Here is a 22,575-nt window from a genome sequence, read left to right on the forward strand (position 1 = left end):
GGATAATTTTATTGCACAGTAGAAAGGGGCATCCCCTAAAATGATGAGAGGGCTTGCTCTAATCTTGGTTCATACCCTTTCTGAAGGAAATGCCTCAATAGGTGGTTTCAAACCGCCTCGATCACAAGAATCCCGTTAAATTACGAGAACTTTTTAAGGCTAAAAAAATACCCGTTAATTATTCCTGCATTCACACCGCCCCGAAACATATCCTTGGGGATAAGTTCCTGAAGTTACGAGCATGCGCAGTATGGTCTGATAAACAGGCAAGGCATGAGATTCAAAATCACTAGCCCAGCAGCCACCCACAGTTTCCGTGCCCAACCTGCTGGGCTAAAAGTTCCCGTAAATTGCTTTCACAAAATACCTGTGACCTTGGAAAAATCCCCGTGAAAGTTTTCTTCGCCAAGTACCTACAATTTAGCGGGTATTTTCTTTCAGGGAAATTACGCGTAGTTTGCTTTGAGATTACCAAAATACCTGGTATTTTCTGATCGGGGTAAATTTCCCGATCAGAGAATACCTGGAACTGACGAACTTCGAGGCGGTCTGAAACCACCTAATGCGACCACTACAATGAATAGTGGGGGTGTCGTGGTATAGTGGTCAAGACTCTTGTCTTTCAATCTGAAGAACGATGGTTCGATTCCAATCCATGGCCTATTTTCCTTTATCAAGAAAATTACCCACATTGTGCTGCACTTGACCCAGGTGAGGGAAGGGTACCTGCAAGAAGTAATTTCTCAAAAAGCTGTGCGCACCAGAATTGGTAGACTAGCTTAGCAGGGGTAATATTGGATCCCCTTACATGCGCTTATATGATTCCTATTTTATTTATTTCATAGGTCCATGAATAATACCAAAAGTCTGTATAATTTGAATTTACAGGGAAAACTAGTTGAGGGTACACTAAATTGTCTAGGGAAAGATTTTTTTTTCGTAGAATAGTGGGAAGGGCTTTGTCCCTCGAGCTGATGGTACAAACTGCACCCCATCCTGCCCCAGCCCCTCTGTCTAGGCTCTGGAACAAATTATGGCAAAATTCTAAAATCTAAAATTTTCTTCTTACTCTCTTTTTTCATTAATTTCCTATTGAAAGCACTGCTGTTGATAGATACTTGGTTTATTAGTACAAAGCTCCTTTTGTACATGATATAATGCCGATAATTTTTTTTTATCATGTCATTTCAATTTTCAAAGTTGGGGAACTCAAAGTACCCCCATAACTGTATGCCTCTAAGTAAACGGATATTCATTCTGCTTTTTCAAGGGGGATCATGTTTCGTGCAATATCTAATTTTGAAATTCCAGATAGTTTAAATGAAAGGAGATTACATATTTTCAAAGTTCCGAGCAGCTACCGTAAGTCCTTGCTAGGTTATAAGACCTTTTATCAAACAAAGCAAAACAAAAGATTACATTTGACATCCCAAGGTGTGTAGCGAAGACCCCTACTTGACGTCATAGATCAGACGACCTCCCATCTCTAAGCTATGAACTTGGTACTGGTTTTGAGCCATTAAATTGCTTTGGGAGGGCTTAGAAACTAACCTTTAAATCGCTCAAAAAATCAGTGTCAAGGATAATATTTACTCCTATATATTTAGAGTTCAAGGAGATAGGGTTAAGCTCACTTGACTTGGCAGAGAGTGTTTTGTAAGATTTTCTGTGGCCTTATTTAGTTGGTTTGCTTGTTGCTTCATTGCATGACGCTAGGTGATTTGATGGAAAGAATCAAGGTGAAGGATTTCTTTTTCCTGTCCTATATGTACCAAGTTATGTTATCTTCTTTGCTACCGCCAACACCCGGCTCTCCAGGAACACCCTTGCCATTACCACTATGCCACCACTGTTTGCATCCATCCATTGTGCTCCACACCCGTTACCACAAATACTATTGCAACTGGTACTGCTACCACCATTACCACTGTTCTATTATTCTACTATCCACCACCACTATTACAACAAGTACTTTGACTGTCACTACCATTGTAACCATCATATCACCACCATTACCATCACTTCATTATATCTATGTAGGCCTAGGCATATCATCCATTATCTCCGACATATTTACATTATTTGCCACTTTAGGCATAGCTTCTTTTTAGGGGTATCGGCATTTGGATTGTCTGTAATATTTTTGCCTGGCATAGCAACCACAGACTAGATGTGAAATAAGGCTAACAAAGAAATTCAAAGAAAGTACAGTCTAAAACCCATCAAATTGTTAAAGCACATATTTTCGGTATTCTTGTAATTTTTCTTTTTAAAAAGAGAAAAACTTCAATTTATGTGTTGTAAAATAGGGGAAATTATTAACAACTGTTACTTCATGCAAGTGCATGTACTGGAATCACAATTTTATTCCAATATATGATTTCTAACTTTAGAATTTTGGTTGATGAATGGCTAATATAGCCCGTTGTGGGGTTCTCATATTTCTTTATTTCTAAATCAAATAAGGCCTTCTCAGCTAGTAAGCAATGGAAACGATGGATCCTTTTATGGAATTGTTCTGTATTTAATTACTTTCCCTTTCTGATAAGGTCTTCACAGTAATTAAAGTAAAAAAATGGTGATAAATTAATTCTAAGTATTGTAATTCTTATTGTACACAAGATCATGTGATACTTTCTTGTGGTTTTGTGAATATCGCATGATTACCTTCCTCTAATAATTTTTTTTTGTTTACATTTATAACCTATGAAGTCTTAAAATAGCATACCTGTCATCAGAACAATGATCTCTGAATAAAAGCAGTCCACACTTCATTTAATAATCAATTAATTTACTCATTATCTCACCCTCTCTAATCGCTTTAACCTTCTTCGATTGATTCTTTTAAAATTTAATGGCATTGTAAGCCTGCATCCAGTTTAATGTGAACATTCCGAAAAGGGCATTCTCCATATTAGTATGTGAGTGAGGTAACACCATTTGGTAGAGCAAAGTTCAGTGATTGGTCACGATAGTTCACTCACCTAGCTGCTTGATTGGTCCCATATACCCCAGATGACCTTTGACCTATTGATTTATGGATTTGTGATTGGTCAGGATGAATGGACTAGCCCATTGGGTGTCATAAGACACAGATTGCAAATGAAGTGTAATAAAGATTAGACAAAGAAGAGATGAAGCAGAAATTATGACAGGTAATGTGAGAGGAAAAAACAGAAGTTTTAAAGAAAGGAAATATGAAACAAAATTTCATTCATTTCAATTTTCTTGATGGTAGCAATTTTTGTGCTAGATATAAAGACCTTGATTTGTGATAAGTGCTGTTATTAGTCCATTCCCAATAGTCATGGATTGGGTTTGGATGATTGGATAAAATCTAGGGTGATTGGAGTTTAACTTCTGTTAAAACTTAAAAAAAGTAGATGATAAATTAATATTAGGATTGTATGAATGGAATGGACAAACAGGAAGTATTGCAAAATTGAATCCAGATGATGTCAGTAAAAGAATAGGAAAAGGGAAATTTTGGTAGAAATAAGAGATGGGTTGTCTGAGAAAGACAGATAGTAATATCTCATTGTTAATGGTCTTTCTGCTTTTATACAGTGAATGAATACAAAAAGGTCATACACCTGTTTGAAACTATGACCGATGTGTTGCAATGAAGCCATATGTATTCTTTGTTCTTGGACATCATACTAATTTGTATGCATATTTCAGGATTTCCTCTTAAAAGCTGACAAGAAATTTCCTGGAAAGATGGACCAGAATGCTAATTACGAACAATGAATTGGGTACACATTAGGCCCGTTTTGAAAGTCCATTTTTGATGCACGTGTACACGGCGTGTTTTTCGGTCGTGTACACGTGTACACGTTGTAAACAATGTGAGAGCGAGTTCTGTTTTCATGTCGACACGGACCCGCATCAATATGTCATAAAAAGGGGTCTATATAGCCTAAGTCACGGTTTTAAAGCTTACCTGAGAAGTTTGAAGTATCAATCCACAAAAATTGGTGCAAATTAAAAGTTTACTCGGCTTAGCAGCGCATTAAATTAATAAAGAATGCAAAAGAAAATCAGTGCAGGGCCCTAGCTATCGCCGACGCTCGGTGGATGCGCATTTTGTATACTGTACCGTACATGCATGCACAGATCGCTGCAGAATAAGTGTAACTGAAGTTATCGATTAATTTTCATTATTATGTTGCCAATTTGAAGAGCGTTTGTTTGTAGGCTTGTGTGCGAGCGTATAACACGTAAGTTGTAGCGATGATCGCTATCGCAATTGATGATTCTCAAATTGACTCTGAGTGTGATTGAGCAACGCTTTCAAGCTTTTGAGACCGGAGCAGACCCATTTTGTGCCGATTTCGTGGTACAAAAACGTGAGTCTCCAGAAAGAATGTGGATTGAATTGGCAATTTTGGAAGTGAACTCACTCTGGATTAATTGAAATATGTTGACATATTAGTAATTAAAACATGTGCAGTGTCTGAGAACTAAGATTTAATGTGAGGCTGTGAGCTTGTTTATGCAGATGCTACCGTGTACACGGTGATGGAATTTAGTACACGTGCACTGACTTGACCGTGCGTGTACACGTGTACACGTGTACCCGAAACGGGCCTAGTACCCATAAACTCAATTGATTAATTAAGAAGATAAGATACCACAGTGACATCCTGATGTAGACATTTACGTCATTTCTAAGGATTTTGTGTTATGACGCCATACAGTATATATCCTTTAAAAAAAATTAAAGGCAAATAAGACCATCACTTTTAGGACCTTGCTATATAAACATATTCTCCTTTAGACGACTAGAACACACTTGTCGAGATTGGGTGGTCCTTTTCAGGACCAACACTTGCCCAAGAAAGATAACTGGGGGCCGTTTCATAAAGCTGTTCGTAAGTTAAGAGCGACTTTAAAGCTTGTGTATAGTTTTGGTAAATCCACCAAAATGCACTATCACTATTCCAATTCATTGCTAGCTAATATGAATGGATATGCCCTATAACAGTCCATGCTTAGCAACTGTCAAATGGATGTAGCTGACCTAAAAAAGAAAAGAGAATGTGATTTGATCGAGATGAATAACCTGAAAAACAAACTGAACGATTCGGAACAATATTCCCGACGGAACAATGTCCGATTCTTTGGAGTTCCTGAAGTGAATGGAGAAAAGACCGACGAAACAGTTTTTAGGATCGCCAAGGATTTTCTCGGAATTGATCTTCCGCTCACTGCTATTGACAGGAGTCATCGCGTACGCCGTCAAAACCCTCCCCCAGAAAATGTTCGTCCAAAGCCAAGGCCAATCATTGTCAAGCTTACGTCTTACAGGTACCGTCAAGCTCTTTTGATGAATAGGAAGCGCCTGAAAGAGAAGAAGACAGGGATAAGCGTTTATGAGGACCTCACTGATGCTAATAGAGTGCTTCTCTGGAATTCCCTCTCTGAATGTAGAAAGCAGGACAGCAAAATCTCCCACGCATGGTCCGCGGACGGAAGAATCTTCGTATCAGTGAAGACTTCTGGAAAAGAAAACTTGAAAAAACAAATTCACTCAAAAAGAGATCTAGAATATGTGTGATTTACATTATAATGGAAGCAATATTCGTCATGTGAAAGTAATCACTCATGTTATAACACAATGTTTATCTCCATATGTATCTGATTGCAAACGGTATACAACTTCTTTTTTTTTCTTTTTATAAAGTTTTAATGTTGAATAAGTTACTTATTTGTTATTTATGTTAATGTTGTGTATTAACTTGTGTATTTTCGATGTCTGTTAGTGTCAATGATGTGTTTGATCAATTTGTTCAAAATGATGAATACAGGTTTGATTTGAACAGGTTACATGAATACCTATCTCCGGCTAATTGTCACGAAACTTTACTCCCCCAATCATATTTTTCAATTGATGGGTTTAATGAATATGTTAATGAAAATAACTCGGTCATTGACTTCAAATTTTTCTGTTTACATTTCAATTGCAGGAGTTTGATTAATAAATTTGATGAGTTCTCTTCTTTTTTGTCTTCTTTACAAATCCAATCAAGCATTATTGGGGTCACAGAAACATGGTTTACTGATAATACTTCTGTTAATTTATATAATATTGTTAACTACGATTTTATTAGTAACCCAAGAACGTCTAAACGGGGTGGTGGAGTAGGGCTTTACATAAAAAATGATTTGAAATATAAGCGTAGGTGTGACTTAGAAATTAATGAGTCATATGTTGAAAGTATTTTTACTGAAATTAAGACGTGCAATAAAAGTATTTTAATAGGTATTGTATATAGACCTCCTTGTCAATCAATTACGGATTTCCTATCATTTTTAGAAAATATATTGAATTTAGTTAGCAATGAAAATAAAATCTTATACTTAATTGGTGATTTTAATATCAATCTCATGAATATTGGAAAATCTCAGAATGTAAATATATATCTAGACCTTTTGCTGGCACATTCTATGTTTCCGTTAATTCAATCTCCTACACGTGTATCATCTACTTCAGTTACTTTGATTGACAACATTTTAACAAATGATTCTTGCCAATTCTCATCTGGTATTTTTTTAAATGATCTCAGTGATCACTTTCCCATTTTTTGTATTAGTAATTTCAATTGCAATTTCAATCGTACTGATGACTTTCACTTTAAAAGAGATTTCAATGATATTAATTTAAATCTTTTCATGCAATCAATACAAGAAACTCAATGGCCATTGTCAATGGAAGATCCTAATAAGTCTTATAATGAATTTTTAAATACATTTTTAACTTTATATAATAAACATTTTCAAATTAAACGTACCAAATTACATAAAAAACAAAAAGACAAACCTTGGATTAATCAAGATATTCGGATACTGATCAAGAAAAAAAGTCGTTTATATAAACTTTATGTAAAAAACCCTTCTGAATACAGGAAAAATGTTTACAAAAAAGTGCGTAATCTTTTAACTAATAAAATAAAGTCTCGTAAAAAAGAATATTATAAAAATGAATTTGACAATGTTCGTGGTAATATGAATGGTACATGGAAAGTAATAAATAATGCATTAGGAAAGGGTCACAAAAATACTATCATAAAACAAATTGTAGTTGATGATACTGAAATAACAGCAAATGAAATGATTACTGATAATTTCAATAATTACTTTATTCATGTCGGTCTAGATTTAAATCGTAATTTTGACAATGTAAATAATAGTGATGCGGCTTCTTTTGTTGACAACAATATTCAGTCTATATTTTTAAATCCCATAACATCATCTGAACTAATAAATATTACAAAGCAATTCAAAAACTCTTCTAGCACAGGGCATGATGACATCAGTATGAAGGTAATAAAAAAATGTATCTATTCTATTTGTCAACCATTATGTGCAATTTTCAATTTTTGCCTTGACTCGGGCGTATTCCCAGATTCAATGAAGATTGCTAGAGTTATTCCTATTTTTAAAGGAGGAAATTCCGAAACATTGTCCAATTACCGTCCCATTTCTATTTTACCAGTTTTTTCTAAATTATTTGAAAAATGTTTATATAATCGTATTTTGAATTTTATCAATAAGTGCAATATTTTTACCCATAGTCAATATGGCTTTAGAGCGGGGCACTCCACATCGTCAGCATTACTTGATTTTATTCAGAAAGTTACAAATGAAATTGATAACAAGAGTATATTGATAGGTTTATTTCTAGATTTGCGAAAAGCATTTGATACGTTAGATCATAACATTTTGTTGAAAAAACTATATGCATATGGAATAAGAGGAATTACTTTAGACTTATTAAAAGATTATCTATCTAATCGCAAACAATATGTATTATGTAATGGAATTAAATCAGAATTGAAATCTATAAGATGTGGAGTGCCCCAAGGTTCGATACTTGGACCTCTTTTATTCCTTTTATATATTAATGACATGTGCAATGTATCCAGTAAACTTAAATTTATCTTATTCGCAGATGACACCAGTATATTCATGTCCCACAAAGATTTACAGACGTTACAAACAGAATTTAATGAGGAATTACAGAAGGTTACCGATTGGTTATACTTGAACAAGTTATCTCTCAATGTTTCTAAAACTAACTTTATGATATTTACAAATAAGAAAATAAACTCTAATGAAATTGATATAAAATTGTGCGGTTCAATAATAAAAGAAGTTTCATCTTTAAAATTTCTTGGTGTCATAATCGATAACAAATTAACGTGGTTAAATCATATTGATGCCATCTGCAATAAGATATCTAAGAACATAGGCATAATGTACAAATTGCATAATTTTCCTCCAAATATTTTAAAAATGCTGTATTATGCTATTATTTCACCATTTTTAAATTATGGCATTCTTGCCTGGGGAAGTTCTGCGAATATTTATTTAGACAGATTACATAAACTTCAAAAACGTGCAGTCAGAATTATAAACAACTCCCCTTTTTACGCCCATTCTTATCCTATTTTTCAATCACTTAAAATTTTAAATATTTATGATATGTACAAATATGAAATGGGACTTTTTATGTATCTATGTTCTAAAGGACTTTTACCTTCTTATTTATTGAACTGTTTTAAATTAAATTATAATATTCATGAATACCCTACTAGAAATGCTGCAAACTTCCACTTCCCTAAAATAAGAACTTGCCTTTCTCATAAATCTATTTTCTTTCGTGGCCCACTACTTTGGAATTCTTTGCCGGTTAATTTGAAAACGTCTTGTTCTTTTAATATTTTCAAACGTAACTTCAGAAACTTTATATTTGATAATTAAACCTGTTTGTAAATATTTTTTATATATATAATCTAAATCTTACCATTTGTGTATCTATGCCTTTGTATTGTCTCCTAATTGTCTTTTGTACTTTTGATATTGTCAATAATTATTATTCTTTTTAAAGTAAGTTGGGTCGGCCTTTTTATAAGGATATTCTTTTCTTTTTGGCTGCTTCCCTCTCAATGCTTTTTTATGTCTTTGATGTTATGTAAACTTTGTTCCTATGTATTTTACCACATTTTGTTAATTTTTATGCAGAGAGCAAAATAAACTTGAATAATAATGAATAATAGAATAATAATGTGGAGGATATGAAATGAAAATGTGTTTTACAGGATAAATTTTGGTGTACTGTGAAACCTACTACACTAGGACCTACAGTACATACCTGATTGGGCAACCTCATAAACCTCTGGTATTCGTGCTATTCAGGGGGCCTGTTTCACAAAGACTTTGAAAAAACTCCCGGGGGGGCCACTTACATTGACGAGTGGATACCATGCGCGACCAAAAAAACACGTAAAAAGGATGTCTTTTTCACGATAGGGCACGTTACGTACGTAACGTGATAAGGGTGTCAAACACACAAAAATACTGAAAAAAAGGTATCTATTTCGCTAGGAAAATTACGCCTTTAGGGTCGAATTTGCGAGGATGATAAAACAAAATTGAAATGTTTTATAAAGGATGTCCTTCGTGTTTAGAGTCCGATTTGCACGAGGTGTAGAAGCTAGGTGGGGTCGTACTAAACCAAATAAGGTAAAGCCGACGACCGAAGGACCCGTAACAATAAAACATTCCTGTACTTGTTTAGGGGTTCATTTCAGGGAATATTTGCCAAGAGTATCGTTTTGTTTCCAACACTTGTTAAAGGGAATATTTAACTTTGTGAGCAATTTAAAAAATTATCATATTGCTCTTTGAAAATGTTATGAACATTCGACTAACAACTCAAAAATACCCATGTGAAAGTTTGGGATCATAACATATTCGGGAAGTGTTTTTAAAAACTGAAAATCTGAGGCAATGTTTGAAGAGAAAAATGCACTTCTCGACGGTTGATTCATGATTCTGTGTCCAATTTAAATCGATATTATATAGCGCCACCTTGTGATGTATGTAAGAAAGTAGGCGGAGCTTACCACGGCGGAATTCAGTTCTCCGTGATCTGTTGTGTTCGAAGTTTGTTGGGGGGGGGGGTCTGTGTTCTGTCGGTGTCCGCTCTGTGTGATAAGCGCATGTGCCTTGAAGTCTGTAATAGCTCTATGGTGAAAGGGTTTAGTTGTGTGTGTATCGCTTGCATTTCATTGGGGAATCTAATGTACTGTCAGGTGTCGAACTCGTGAGTGTCCATTCCGCCTTTGGTCTGTACATTTTGTATATGCTATAGCCTGGGTCAAGCCACATGTATGCCTCGAGTGATAGACCAATAGCTCTATGGATAGACCATGGGATTTTGATGAATTTATATTTTGGCGACATATATTAGTAAATAACGGCCAGGTCTACACCCGGGGTCTACAAATACATGAAGAATCCCAGAGCTGCGTACAGTGTTGAGTAGGGATTTTTTTTTTTTTTTTTGGTTATGTGGATCATGGAGGGATGGAGTGTGATTTTCCAGAAGCTATATTGTGCCCCTCCCCCCAAAATTACCTTTCTGTTCTTTGCTTTACCTTTGCATAAACTACAATACGTCCTTGTGGTTCTTGATTATTCTCTTTTACCTGGTCACGATATAGCAAACGTCCGTCGACTGGTTCGATCGAGATAAACTGATATGGACGATAAAAGAGGCGAATGCACTGAATATAGCTCCATGTATGTATCCGAGCGCAACTCTTGTCATGATATGTCGATGTGCATGTTTACATGCACGGAACATAGCTGGGAATAAAGGCAGCCCGAAAGGCAGTGACCTCCCCTCCTCCACCCCCCCCCCGTGCCCCTGACATGGAAACTTCATCATCCACCATCGTGTTTGTGTGTTTACGTTCTCCACGAGCTCCCCCAACAAAGATCATCCCATCCATTGGCGGCGGAAGCCAAAAAATTTAGGGGGTGTCCACCTGAATTTTCATGGACACAGGTAAAAAATTTGACAAGCGCCCACAAAAAAGGGTTATCAACCTAAATTTTAGGAGTTGCTTACCTAAAATTTTTGACAAGGAAAAAAAAAGGTCATCAACCTAAATTTTAGGGGGGGCAACACACGTTTCAGGGGGGTCCACGTGAATTTAGGGGGGATCACGCAGGAAAAAAAATTGACAAGCAAAAAAAAAAAAGATTATCAACAAAAAAATTTAGGGGGGCCGCCCCCCCCCCCCCCGCTTCCGCCGCCTATGTTCCCATCAACAATCTTCGGTATAGGCATATCTTCACGTAAGATACTTGGGAGAAACTCCCGGGTCCTGTTGCTTCCCCCCCCCCCTCCGATCGATCGGGGCCTATCCGTTTTAGACTATTTTGGAACGTGTTAGATATAGGGTAGTAATTTGCAAACCCAAACATCTCAACTCCCGAGACCCTGGAATATCATGACTGTATAAGACCTACAAATTATTATGCATAAGTTTGTTTGTTTTGTGTATTTGATTTGCATGTATGACAGTGTGTTTTTTTGGAAGGGGTAGCCGTATTTAATTTTATCCATGATTGGGGTCAATAATTCTTTACATTTCTCCGCCATATAATCCGCTCATGACACCTTTCAAATCATATCACATTTCTTTTTCAATTTCCATTTCTTTCCCGCTATTTTATTCTTTTCTGCTTCCCTTCGCTCTTCCTTCCGTAAATTCTTTACAGTATAAAGACGCAATCTGATTTTTGTTACACAATCCTATGAACCTTACGTGAAGATAGTTTTTTGTGTTCTTTTCTAGCTCGTAATACCTGAAAACCTGTAAATTGGTTATTGATTTTCTTTATACAATTTTTTTATAAACCCCTCATTATTTCAGCGTATTATGAAGCATCCTTTACCTTCAATCTGGCATTGTTTATATATATCATCATATCATGTTCATTTTAGGAAAATAATGAAAAATGAAACAATGTAAAAATCTTAGTTTGAGTCAGAATTTTAAACAAAACTAGTCACACCGTCAATCACGAAAGTTCCCGTTTCTGCTCGATCCAATCACTGTAATTTTTAGATTCCATGGAATAATTAGTCCATCATCACCACAGCCATCAAGTAACAGTACACTTGAATTCGTGTATTTTAAAACAAATGCTTGTGAATGAGCATAATTGTATTTCCGTCAATATTGAAAAGCCATCTCTAACAGGGTAAGACCCCCCCCCCCCCCACCACCACTCTGGATATTTTATCGTCGGTTAATATGCGTGACTGTCGGGATAAGGGAAGAGAGGGAAAATAGAAGGGAAAAGGGTGGGGAAGAAGAGAAAGAAGAAAAGTGGAAAAGGGGGGAAAAAGTAAAAGAAAAGAGGTTGTCGGACTGACGCCTACTGGAAAAATGATAGAACTGATTGTCACGAAGGAATGTTCCTCTACTCCATGTATATAGGCTAAATACCATCAGTGTAATGTAGGCACACAGGGCTGTTCTAATAAAATGCTTTGAATGTATAGGTTTTATGTCTAAATCCCTTAAAATTAAGCCCATCATATTTTACGTACAGTGATTAAAATTGCCCGGCCGTAGGTCCCAGTCGCGAAAATTGTCGACATTCAATTAGAGTATTCAATATATTCACAAAATTCTTATATACGTGTTGGGCAGCACTTTTAAAATAGTCCCTTTCAGATCAGTAAATTTAGTTCGCAATATAGACAGCTTGTTCTTTATTGTTGTACAACGTCCAGTCGTGATCAAGTATTTATATCACAAAATATATTGTTGAGATGATAACCTTCGTATATACGTGTAGATAAAATAGCTTATTGTGTTTCGCGCTTGCAATGATTTTTTATTGAGGTACATCGAATTTGATATTTACATTTAAAGAATAACCTACTTAGAATGTTTAGTTGTCGGGTCATAATATAGAAAACTTCAGCTCGCGCTATTCGCTTGCATTGTTTCAATGAATATCCCCCATGTCAGCAGTGACGTATCTAGAACAAACGAAGCCCAGGCAAGTGCTAAAATCGCACCCCTTTCAAATTGTAGGTCTATTATATATATACTCGGCAGTTGACCAGTCAAAACAAAATAATAGTTTAGTCCGTTTCTTTTAATCATGCAAATGATGCGTATCTAGCGTAAACAATGTATGCGAGCGCTAAGCACGTGCCTATTAAGATCGTATAAAGGAATATTCTAAGCAATTTTTGTAATGATTAACATAATGCATATCCAGACAATGAAAGCAAGCGCGAGCCGAAAATTGATATTGAGACCTACAATCGGGACATTTTTCACGATGCGTATCTATAATTAAGCAACTCATGCAAGCACGAGGGTGAGCTGAAAAAATATATTGAGGGGAAATTTTAATAATAATAATAATTATAATACTAACAATAATAATAATTCATAATAATAATAATAATGGTGGCTTATATAGCTCACAGGTCCACCTTTCGGTGCTCGTGGCGCTTCAAAATAAAATAAACACAACACACACCAACAATATAAAGCGAAAGGGTATAGATTTTGAATTCTCCTGAATGTTAGTGGGAGATCAAAATTTAGTTTTCAACTGGGACTTGAATGTTTCTGTTGATGAAAATTTGACAATTGATTCCATAGCTTTGGTCCTATAACAGAGAATGCATGGTCCCCCATTTGTGTTTTGTTCTGGTGTCGGGAGCAATAGAGCATCAGATGATGATCAGAGCTACATGAATGCTAATATTTTGAGATAGAGCTTCGGAGATATATGGGGAAGAGAGAATATAGATTGAATGATGTATAAGTAAAAGAATTTTGAAGGTGATTCGTTTATCAACAGGCAGCCAATGTAAGGACTGAAGGATTGGCGAGATGGAGTCATACGTTTCAGTGTACGTTAGGAGACGGACAGCAGAGTTTTGTAGACGTTAAAGTTTCGTCGAATCTTTTTGTGGGAGGTTACAGAACAATGAGTTTGATAAATCTAAACGAATGGAAATCAAAACATCGATAATTTTTAGGACTTTTGTAGGAATTCATGAAAAGGATACGTATCTCATTGGGGTAGGCCCTAATGTGAGCGCGAAGCGCGAGCTGATTATTGTTTTACACAAACATGTATATCCTCACCTAAAAATGTCCTTTTGATTATCGTTTGTAAAACTAATGGAGAGTTTTTATCTCCCTTTTGACAAACCAGAAAAAATATACTTCCGAACTGTTTGCAAGAATTAATGAAAAGGTATAAAAAAAAATTATGCAAACTCGTAGCTATAGATTAAAAGTTATGACATTTGCGTTTGAAAAAGGATTTTATTTTTATAAGGGGTGTTTGTTAGAATTCAAGGAGAGAATATAAGTAGATCACTAATCAAAAGTTGTCACGAATATTCATCTCTGGGTAAGGACATGCAAGATCATTAAAGGTGCATAGGACGGGGGTATTAATCACACCGTCAGCGGTATTCCTTTTCTGCGTCTTAATTCCTTTGTCTTTTCTCTTCATTTTTTGTTTTCTTTTTTTTTTCTTAGCATCCCTCTTTCCATTTTGCACCACTGAAAGTGGCTCCCGGGGCACGTGCCTCCCTTGCCGCCCCTGCTAGATACGCCATGTAAGAAAGTCCACTTTTCATGTCAGAAAACATATCAGTTTGCGCTCTGCGCTCGCATCGATTGTCGAGTTACATATATATATATAGAGAGAGGGGGGGGGGGAAATCAGCTCGCGCTTCGCGCTCACATTGATTGATTGCTTACTCATCCTATTAATGACTTCAAAAAACGTGGTTAATATGTTCAGTTCTCAATAATACTCATAAAAAAATATTGTACATGACAGAAAAAGTGCTTAGAATGTCCGAGTTTGGGCGGAAAATTAGAATTTCAGTTCGCGCTTCACGCTCGCATCATAAAGTTATGCTTATAATATATCCATCCAATTTTGAATGAATCATAGATACGCATCTTGTTCATGACTACAATAACTGCCCAGAATATTCAACTCTCAGTTCTAAATAAAAAGTATACAATAAAATGAGCTGAAATGTGATATATTTAGACCTTATGAGATATGGTAAGATAAGACTGTATTAGAACTTCGATGCTTAGTAGAACGTCAAGCCCTCCAATATATAACAGATAAATAAATGAAATGAATAATGAATAATGCCAAAACTGAGAAAGCTGGTAATGCCCCTTGGGCCTTGGTATGGCGAAAGAAAATGTGACTGAGAGTGTCGAACACTTCCAAGACTCATGGTCGTCTGACGTCGGTACCGGTAGTATACGTTTGTAGAATCAAGGGCTATACCGACAAACATTTTGAACATTTACGATGGAGTGTAGCTCGTAAGCAAAACTATAAATGAATAAAGAAATAAAATAAAATAATCACTTTTGAAAATGAACACGACTCCCTCCCCCCCCCCTCTCTCTCTCTCTCTATTGCATGGTTGTGGAAGTTCGTAGAGTGTTTTTCGTTTGCGCGGGCGAGGGGCTCAAATAAAGGATTATAGGTATGTTCGTTTTGATCACACGAATCAAGCAGTAAAAATGATACATTGGCACCTTGAGCACCTAACAAGATGGACACGTGTGTTATATAAATCTGATATTATTTTATTACTATCATTATCATTATTTAGAACAAATACGCTACTTGCCCCTTCCAATTCCCTCGTCTCCATTTTTTTTCAGGGGGCCGCGGGTTGGCTTAATCTGTAGCGTTCCGTTCCCGCTACCCCTTTCAATAATTTTAATTTTTTCATCGACCATTCTGGAGATATACGATTTCATCTCTCCGATCCGCTTCGTCAGTGTGTAAATGTGCTGGCGTGAAGAGAGGGGGTCGCTGGCAACCAACCTCCAACCTCGGACAAGACAAGAAATTGAAGAAGGAGAAAAAACAAAGCACATTTTGATTTTAGAAACGAAAATGTCTGCTATGTTCTTGTGTGTCTTTTCCCCCTGTTTATATCCCATAATGATGTAATGATATTCATTTCAAGATTTCAAAAATCACGACATGTTCAGACCCCCCCCCCCCATTCCTCCATGTCCAGGGTTGCACTTTGTGAATAATTAGAGAATTCAACCACGTCACACTATCGTTTTTGTCCTTTCATTTTACGTCTCTCTCCCAATTTTCTCTCTTTCATGTGTTGTATAATAGTGTACACTTTGACGTCGAAATAAGATTTGCAGACCAACGAAGGGAATGGGAAAGGTATCGATAAATGGAAGCGAGGGGGGGGGGGGCGCCCTCCTGAATTTAAATAAGTGGGGCAGTTCCCCCTTAAAAAGGAAGAGGGAAAGAAAAAAAGAAAAGAAAGAATAAATATGGAAATAAAATAAGAAAAAGTTGAATATTACGATTTACTAATGATACCAAACTAGCAGTTTTGACAAAGGAAAACAATTAAAATTTAAAGCAAAATAATCATACAATCAAAAATATATAAAAAAATCCCCTCCGAAATGAAGGTGTTTGGATCAAACCAGTACATTATAGCATTGTACCCCCATATAAATCTTGGAGGTGATTTAGCACCACCGCTTCCCAGGGTCATGTGCATCGGTGTTTCCACAGATCCAAAACAAACTTCTCGAATTTATAGACATTTCCTGGAATTTCTAGTTTGATATTTAAAAAAAAATCGTACAAATAATGTAGCCAGCCGAAACAAAATTAAGGACTTAAAACCCGTTTATTCATGCCCTTTTTTGAAAGATCAACATAATTACGAAATCCGTTAGCGCGAACAGAAAATTTTCAGCAAACAATTTAAAAAAATATAACATGAATGTTGATAGTTGCTATGTTTAATTATTGTTTACTTGTAATCTTCGGATTTCCCGAAATTTCCTTGATTTGTTTCATTCAGAACCCTTCCTGGAAAAGGTCAAATCTCCCGAAATTCCGAAAATTTCGGGAGATTTGAAACCGTGCATCCCGGGAATAGCTTTATACATGTATAACCCTTTATAATGCAATTTTATATAAGGAATTTCACGAAAATGCTATTGAAATAAAAATATAGGGTTTGAATATAAGATCGAGGAACTTTTAAAACTCAACTCTCTGCGTTTACTAGCATTTCTTTATTTTATTCTTTAACTTTATATGCCCTGTCGCCGAACACTATGTGTCTTTCCACATTTTTTTAAAAATCCGATTGAATTGATATTTTTAGGTTGGTGCATGACTTCATATTTTTTGGTACAAAATACCATCTTGACGTCTCAGGATTCTGGAGTTTCTTGGGCTTTTCTACCTATGCCTATATAGAGCAAGGGGAAACAGAGAGGATCAATAAGAAAGGATATAAGAAGAAGAAGAATAAATGTGAATGAAATAAGGAAAGAGGAACGATTTGAAAAACAGAAAAATAGAAATCATTATACAAAAAAAATTCAATCGCGAATATATAAAAAAAAAATCAGCTTGCGTTCTACATGCGCTCTTATCATTATTTAGGAAAATATGCAATATTACAGAACAGTTTATCCAATGTTCAGCAAATTTCAGCTCGCTTAGCGTATAATCTTTACACTTACCATAAGACCGTATTTTAGAATGACCCGATTCAGCTCTTCATGTCAAAATATTAACAATTTTCAACTTGTGCATCGTGCTCCGCGCTCGCACCATTCTGTTGTATAATCAATGCAAATTAAATAGTAAGTTTGAATCTCGGCTTTCAGTCATTTTTTTAAAAGCAATATGCTTACAATATGACAATCCTCGATCTTGCTAATTTTTAATTTATCGTAATAGTTGGATATGGATAATTTGGTGTGTGTGTGGGTTGAATCATAATGTTTAATTACACTCTATGATTCATGCCAAAATTTTAAACAATGTTATACGCAAGAACATAAATCAAAATGTTTAAGATATCCATACCCTGCTTGATTACCAAGAGTAGAATGACCCGTTTAAGATGTACATGTACATAAAACAGTTCGCGCTCCTATATTTCCTTTCAAATCGAAATATAAGAGTGAACATTAACTTGCGCTTCGCGCTGGCATCATTAATTTAGGCCATAGTAGGTCCATGATTATAAAAATAAAGCTACGATGTACTTAAAAAATCAGACTTTAGTTGCATGGGACATCCCTCCTAAATGATAATAAGTATTGTATCTGCTGATGTGAAACGTGGATGGAAATATTTCTTACCATCCCCGAAGGACCTAAAAATATACATTCTGGCACTGGCGGCGGAAGATTATGCTTCAACGCTGCCAATCCAGAATCTAATATTTTTATACTTTCGCCGCCGGCCGCAGAATGCAATTATTTTTATGTCCTTTTTATGCCCAAGATATACCTTTATATATATATATATATATTATACTGCACGAACTCTTTTTACTAACTCTTTTTAGGAATCACATTACATTGGTTGTTTGGCTGTGTGCAGTTATGTGTTGGAGGGGGAGATAAACAGCTTTATGTTGTGCAGGGGTGGATCCAGGACTTTCTAAAGGGAGGGGGCACCATTTCCTGAGAAAATTTTGACATGGCAAAAAAAAAAAAGGTTTTCATCTAAAAGGTATTTCGCCAAAAATTTGTCAAGCAAAAAAAAGAAGAGGAAAGGACCTCCCGTTCAAGGGGTGGGGGGGGGGGGGTGGGTGGTGCACACGTGGGAAAAATGTATGGCATATTTACCTCACAAGTTTTGATTACTACTCTCAAAAAGGGGGTGCAAGTCGGATTTGCCCCCCTCCCCTCCTTGACCAGCCAGCGCAGTTGTGCTCGGCCCATCAGAGCTCAGTCTTAAATATATGAAATATTATAATCATATGACTGCACATGCATTAGAAATGAAAACATTATGTCCTGCATTATGTTCATTTTTCGAGCGATATGAGAAGAGTCTTACGTAATACCAAGTAATTTGCATACCCACATCAACTATGAAACGTTCATGCATGGGATGAAGGCATTCTCCCCCGGCCCCGGATCCTCCCCTCAGTTCACGACATACTACACAGAGCTCGAGAGACCACATGTCCTTATTCCATTCGCAAGTACATGTATGATATGTTTTGGATCGCACATATTCTTATGCTACACTTTAGATTTATCTTCAAGTAATACATCGACCCAAATTTGCCACGTTACTATCATCCCGGCGAGGAATCAGTAAGTCCGCAATTTTTCTTATCTAAAAGGGTCTGTACGTATCTTGTATTGCGCTCAGATTCTGTTTCTCTTCTTTGAAAGTGAATTTCTCTGCTTCGACACCCAAGAACCGGCAAGGCGCTACATTACACGGCACGGGCCAGCGGAACATGCGCTGCATGTAATGTTTACAATTCTCAGTGCAGCCGCCGACACCGGCCGTAGAGGCCCTCCCCCCCCTATTCACTGTTGGTTGATTGACAGTTCTCGCTTGCGTAGCCGTTAATACTAGTACGATCTCAACGGCAGAGGGAGTCGTACAATTTATTTCAAATTGGCGAAGTCTCAGTGATTTGAAAAATCGTCTAGTAGACGCGATCCAATATAATCACATATTCCCACATACTAACAACTTTTCATCCGAAATAAAGATGATTTCTAGGGTTTCTTGGAACAAATACATAAACTCATAAACATATTTCATCTTAGTTTGAGAATTTTTTAAATCAGCTTCTCACAAAGTTAAACGATCCCTTTAAGGGTAGGGTTTCACACGCCAATACTTGTTAAGGGGTGCATTTTCAGAATATGGAAATTACGTATTAAGGGTGCTTTTTGAGACCCCATGGTCGCGCATGGTATCCACTTGTGAATGGAAGTGGCCCCCCGGGAAAAAACTATTGCAACTTTGCCAGTATTGTAACTTCCATAGAATCATTGGTTGTGATTGGCTGCTGAGCCTGGTTACCATGGTAATCACAAGAATGGCAAAGTTATAGTAGTTGTATATTCTTTATGAAACAGGCCACCAGATTGGACAGCTGGTTGATTTTCAAACTAATACCTTGATGCGATCGGTCCATGATGCGATTTTCTTCTAAAGTCGGTTCATGATCAGGTCGTGTTCCCAAGTTTGAACTGCGGGGCATTTTGTTTTTCCATTTACATTTTTGACAATATGATACAATTAAGCCCAAATGTGTATAATGGTACCGGGGGGGGGGGGTCTTGGATATGATTAAGAATCGATATTATTAAGCTACAGATTCTTGCTTACATCATATTGCCAGTATTATATCTTTTGTAATTGAAATATTGAATTATGTCAAATGTTGTACATAACTCTTATAATTCTCATTTTATTTGGTTTGGATGAAATGCAGTGGAATCAATAGATATTCTTATTTTAAAATAAATAGAGGAAGGGAAGGAAGAGATATTTCTGTAGGGCAGCCTGCTCAAAAGTCAACCACTTGCAGATGTAGGGATTTGAAGGAATAAACATTTGTAAAATGGGCCAGTTGAGTTGAACTGTAGAAATACCTAAAATGCATTCCACGAAGCTTCACGTTACATCTAATAATGTACATGATGACAGCTTTCAAATGTTGGTAGACTCAAGTTTCCATATTCAACAAGTCTAACCTTGAAATTTTTCTTCCAAATATATCCCAAATTTTCTCTACTTTAAAGATGTAAACACAAATATTACTTTTTTGCTTAATCATTTCGATATGTGTTTAAAAAGATTGTAATAACATTTATCAAAATGAATGAATTGAATAGATGTATACAGAAGATGCATGCTAGTGAAGAAAGGTGTTTGGTAAACACAGGATTGAAAAAGTAACCTTTCTTTTTACCTATGACATTTGAGTATATTTCTTTAACTGAAACATATTTTACTACATTTGAAATACGAATAATTGTTATGTTTATATTATTGGCTATTATTTTTTAATAAAGACTGTATTTTTTTCAGAAATTATAAAATTGATTTCATATTGTCAAATTCTTATATTAACAGAGATCTACCTTGTCTATTATCACTTACATGTTGTATTTTCCTCTTTTCACATTTGCAGTTAGAGGAGTTAGTCACAAGCTGGAATACAAGACACAAACCTATAGGTAAGAACAAATTTAATTGTATTTCCTAAGTTGATTGATTAAAGAAAAACAGTTTGTAGTAATCGCTCGATTCAAATGACATCTCATATCCAAATTTAAGGTATTTATTTATTTATTAGAACATATTTAATCAGGTACAAAAGATCAGTATAAAACTGTTTTTCATCAATGACCTGATGAAAACATAAAGAACAGCATAAATCATCACATCATACATGAAAATAAAGTCAAAATCTATATCAAAGATAACAATACTTAGTAACATAGATAAACAAATATTGTTACTTAAATGATAACATGAATCAAACTAAAATATTTTAAATTATTAAAAGGGAACAGTAACTAATTTTAAAACTACTAATTGTATAATTTATTCGCTGATAAAAACAATGAACAATGAAATAATTCTGGCACAATAGAAAATCGAGTGAAAAAATGGCAATCAGTTATAAATGTATGTCTAACTATAAGATATCAAAGGGTTAAGATCATTACAAATAAAAGCAATGTAACATCAATGTTAAAGAGGAATAGGGGAATTGTATGTAACAGCATTATCATCTGAACAATTTGCATACACCATTCATGAATGTTGTGCGTTGCTTGGCCCTCACAAGCATCTCTTAACCTCATAAAGTTGATAATCAATGATACCGTTCACCATAGTTTTCATCTGCCTTTACCTTGTACATTTGAAAGTGGTTTCAAAATAAAGCCTTAAAGATAAATACCAGTTGTGGCAATGATCTCAAAATGAGTTCGAACAGAATCCAATGAAATTACCACCAAAGTATTTGTATGTATAAAAATATGTGCCAAATAGCTCTGGAAGAAAATGCGTAATAGCTGAGAAATGAGCAAAATAAGCACAGAATTTTCCATAAAATCTTGGGCATTTTTCGAGAAATATTAATACACTGTCCAACATATGCTTTTCTGAATTACTGAACAACAGAATTATTGATTTTGAGTTAAGATTTCATGATTTTTACAAAGATAATTTCACATTATTGTACCGGATCTAGATGTATGATATTTTTATAATTAACCTTTATTTAAAAGACTTTCTCATGAAATAATTAATTGCTGCAACTATTGTCTCTTACCTTTAACATATAATTCCTTGTATTTCTATTCCTAGGTGTCATCTTTTCACGTGAACTTTGGCAGGAACACAGAAAGTATTACAACACATACAACGAAATCAGGAAGTAAGTATATGATCATGTTTTATGTACCCAATTATCTCTCGCTTTATGATTCAATAAGAATGACTGAATTATAATGATTGTTCGGAAGAGAATAGTTTTGGTGAGAAATAAAAGCTAAGTAGTTGATTGCATGGAATTTTATTGTAATAGATTTATCATAAGAATTAATAGGGCATCTCACACCTGGTAAATTACAAAATATATATTTTTTTACATTTAGATTAAAATTTATTTGTTTATTGATTTATTGTTATTTTTCCTTTGGGATAGGGTGAAAGGGGATGAAAATGCATCTTAAATTCTTATGTTGTTTTATATTTATTTTAAAATAATTTCATTAGCTTTTATCCCTGACCAATATTTTTAATCTTTCACTCTTTTTAATATTTTTCATGCTTTATTGTTGAGGATTGCAGATTTTGAAGTGTGCACTAAGCAAACCACCTGATTTTACTTGCAAATCTGTTTTG

The 22,575-nt window shown here is 35.4% G+C and overlaps 1 protein-coding gene across 1 annotated transcript in view; it reads left to right on the top strand.

The window, feature by feature from the left end:
* Nucleotides 1–22,575, top strand: part of LOC121413520 — an 83,484-nt gene that overhangs the window by 44,807 nt on the left and 16,102 nt on the right. The window contains exons 5-6 of the mRNA XM_041606353.1: nucleotides 20,849–20,894; nucleotides 22,036–22,105. Of these exons, the coding sequence (XP_041462287.1) occupies nucleotides 20,849–20,894; nucleotides 22,036–22,105 (116 nt within the window). The remainder of the gene's footprint in view (nucleotides 1–20,848; nucleotides 20,895–22,035; nucleotides 22,106–22,575) is intronic.

This window comes from Lytechinus variegatus, chromosome 4, assembly GCF_018143015.1.
Source record: "Lytechinus variegatus isolate NC3 chromosome 4, Lvar_3.0, whole genome shotgun sequence".
In the NCBI taxonomy this organism is placed as follows: Eukaryota; Metazoa; Echinodermata; class Echinoidea; order Temnopleuroida; family Toxopneustidae; genus Lytechinus; species Lytechinus variegatus.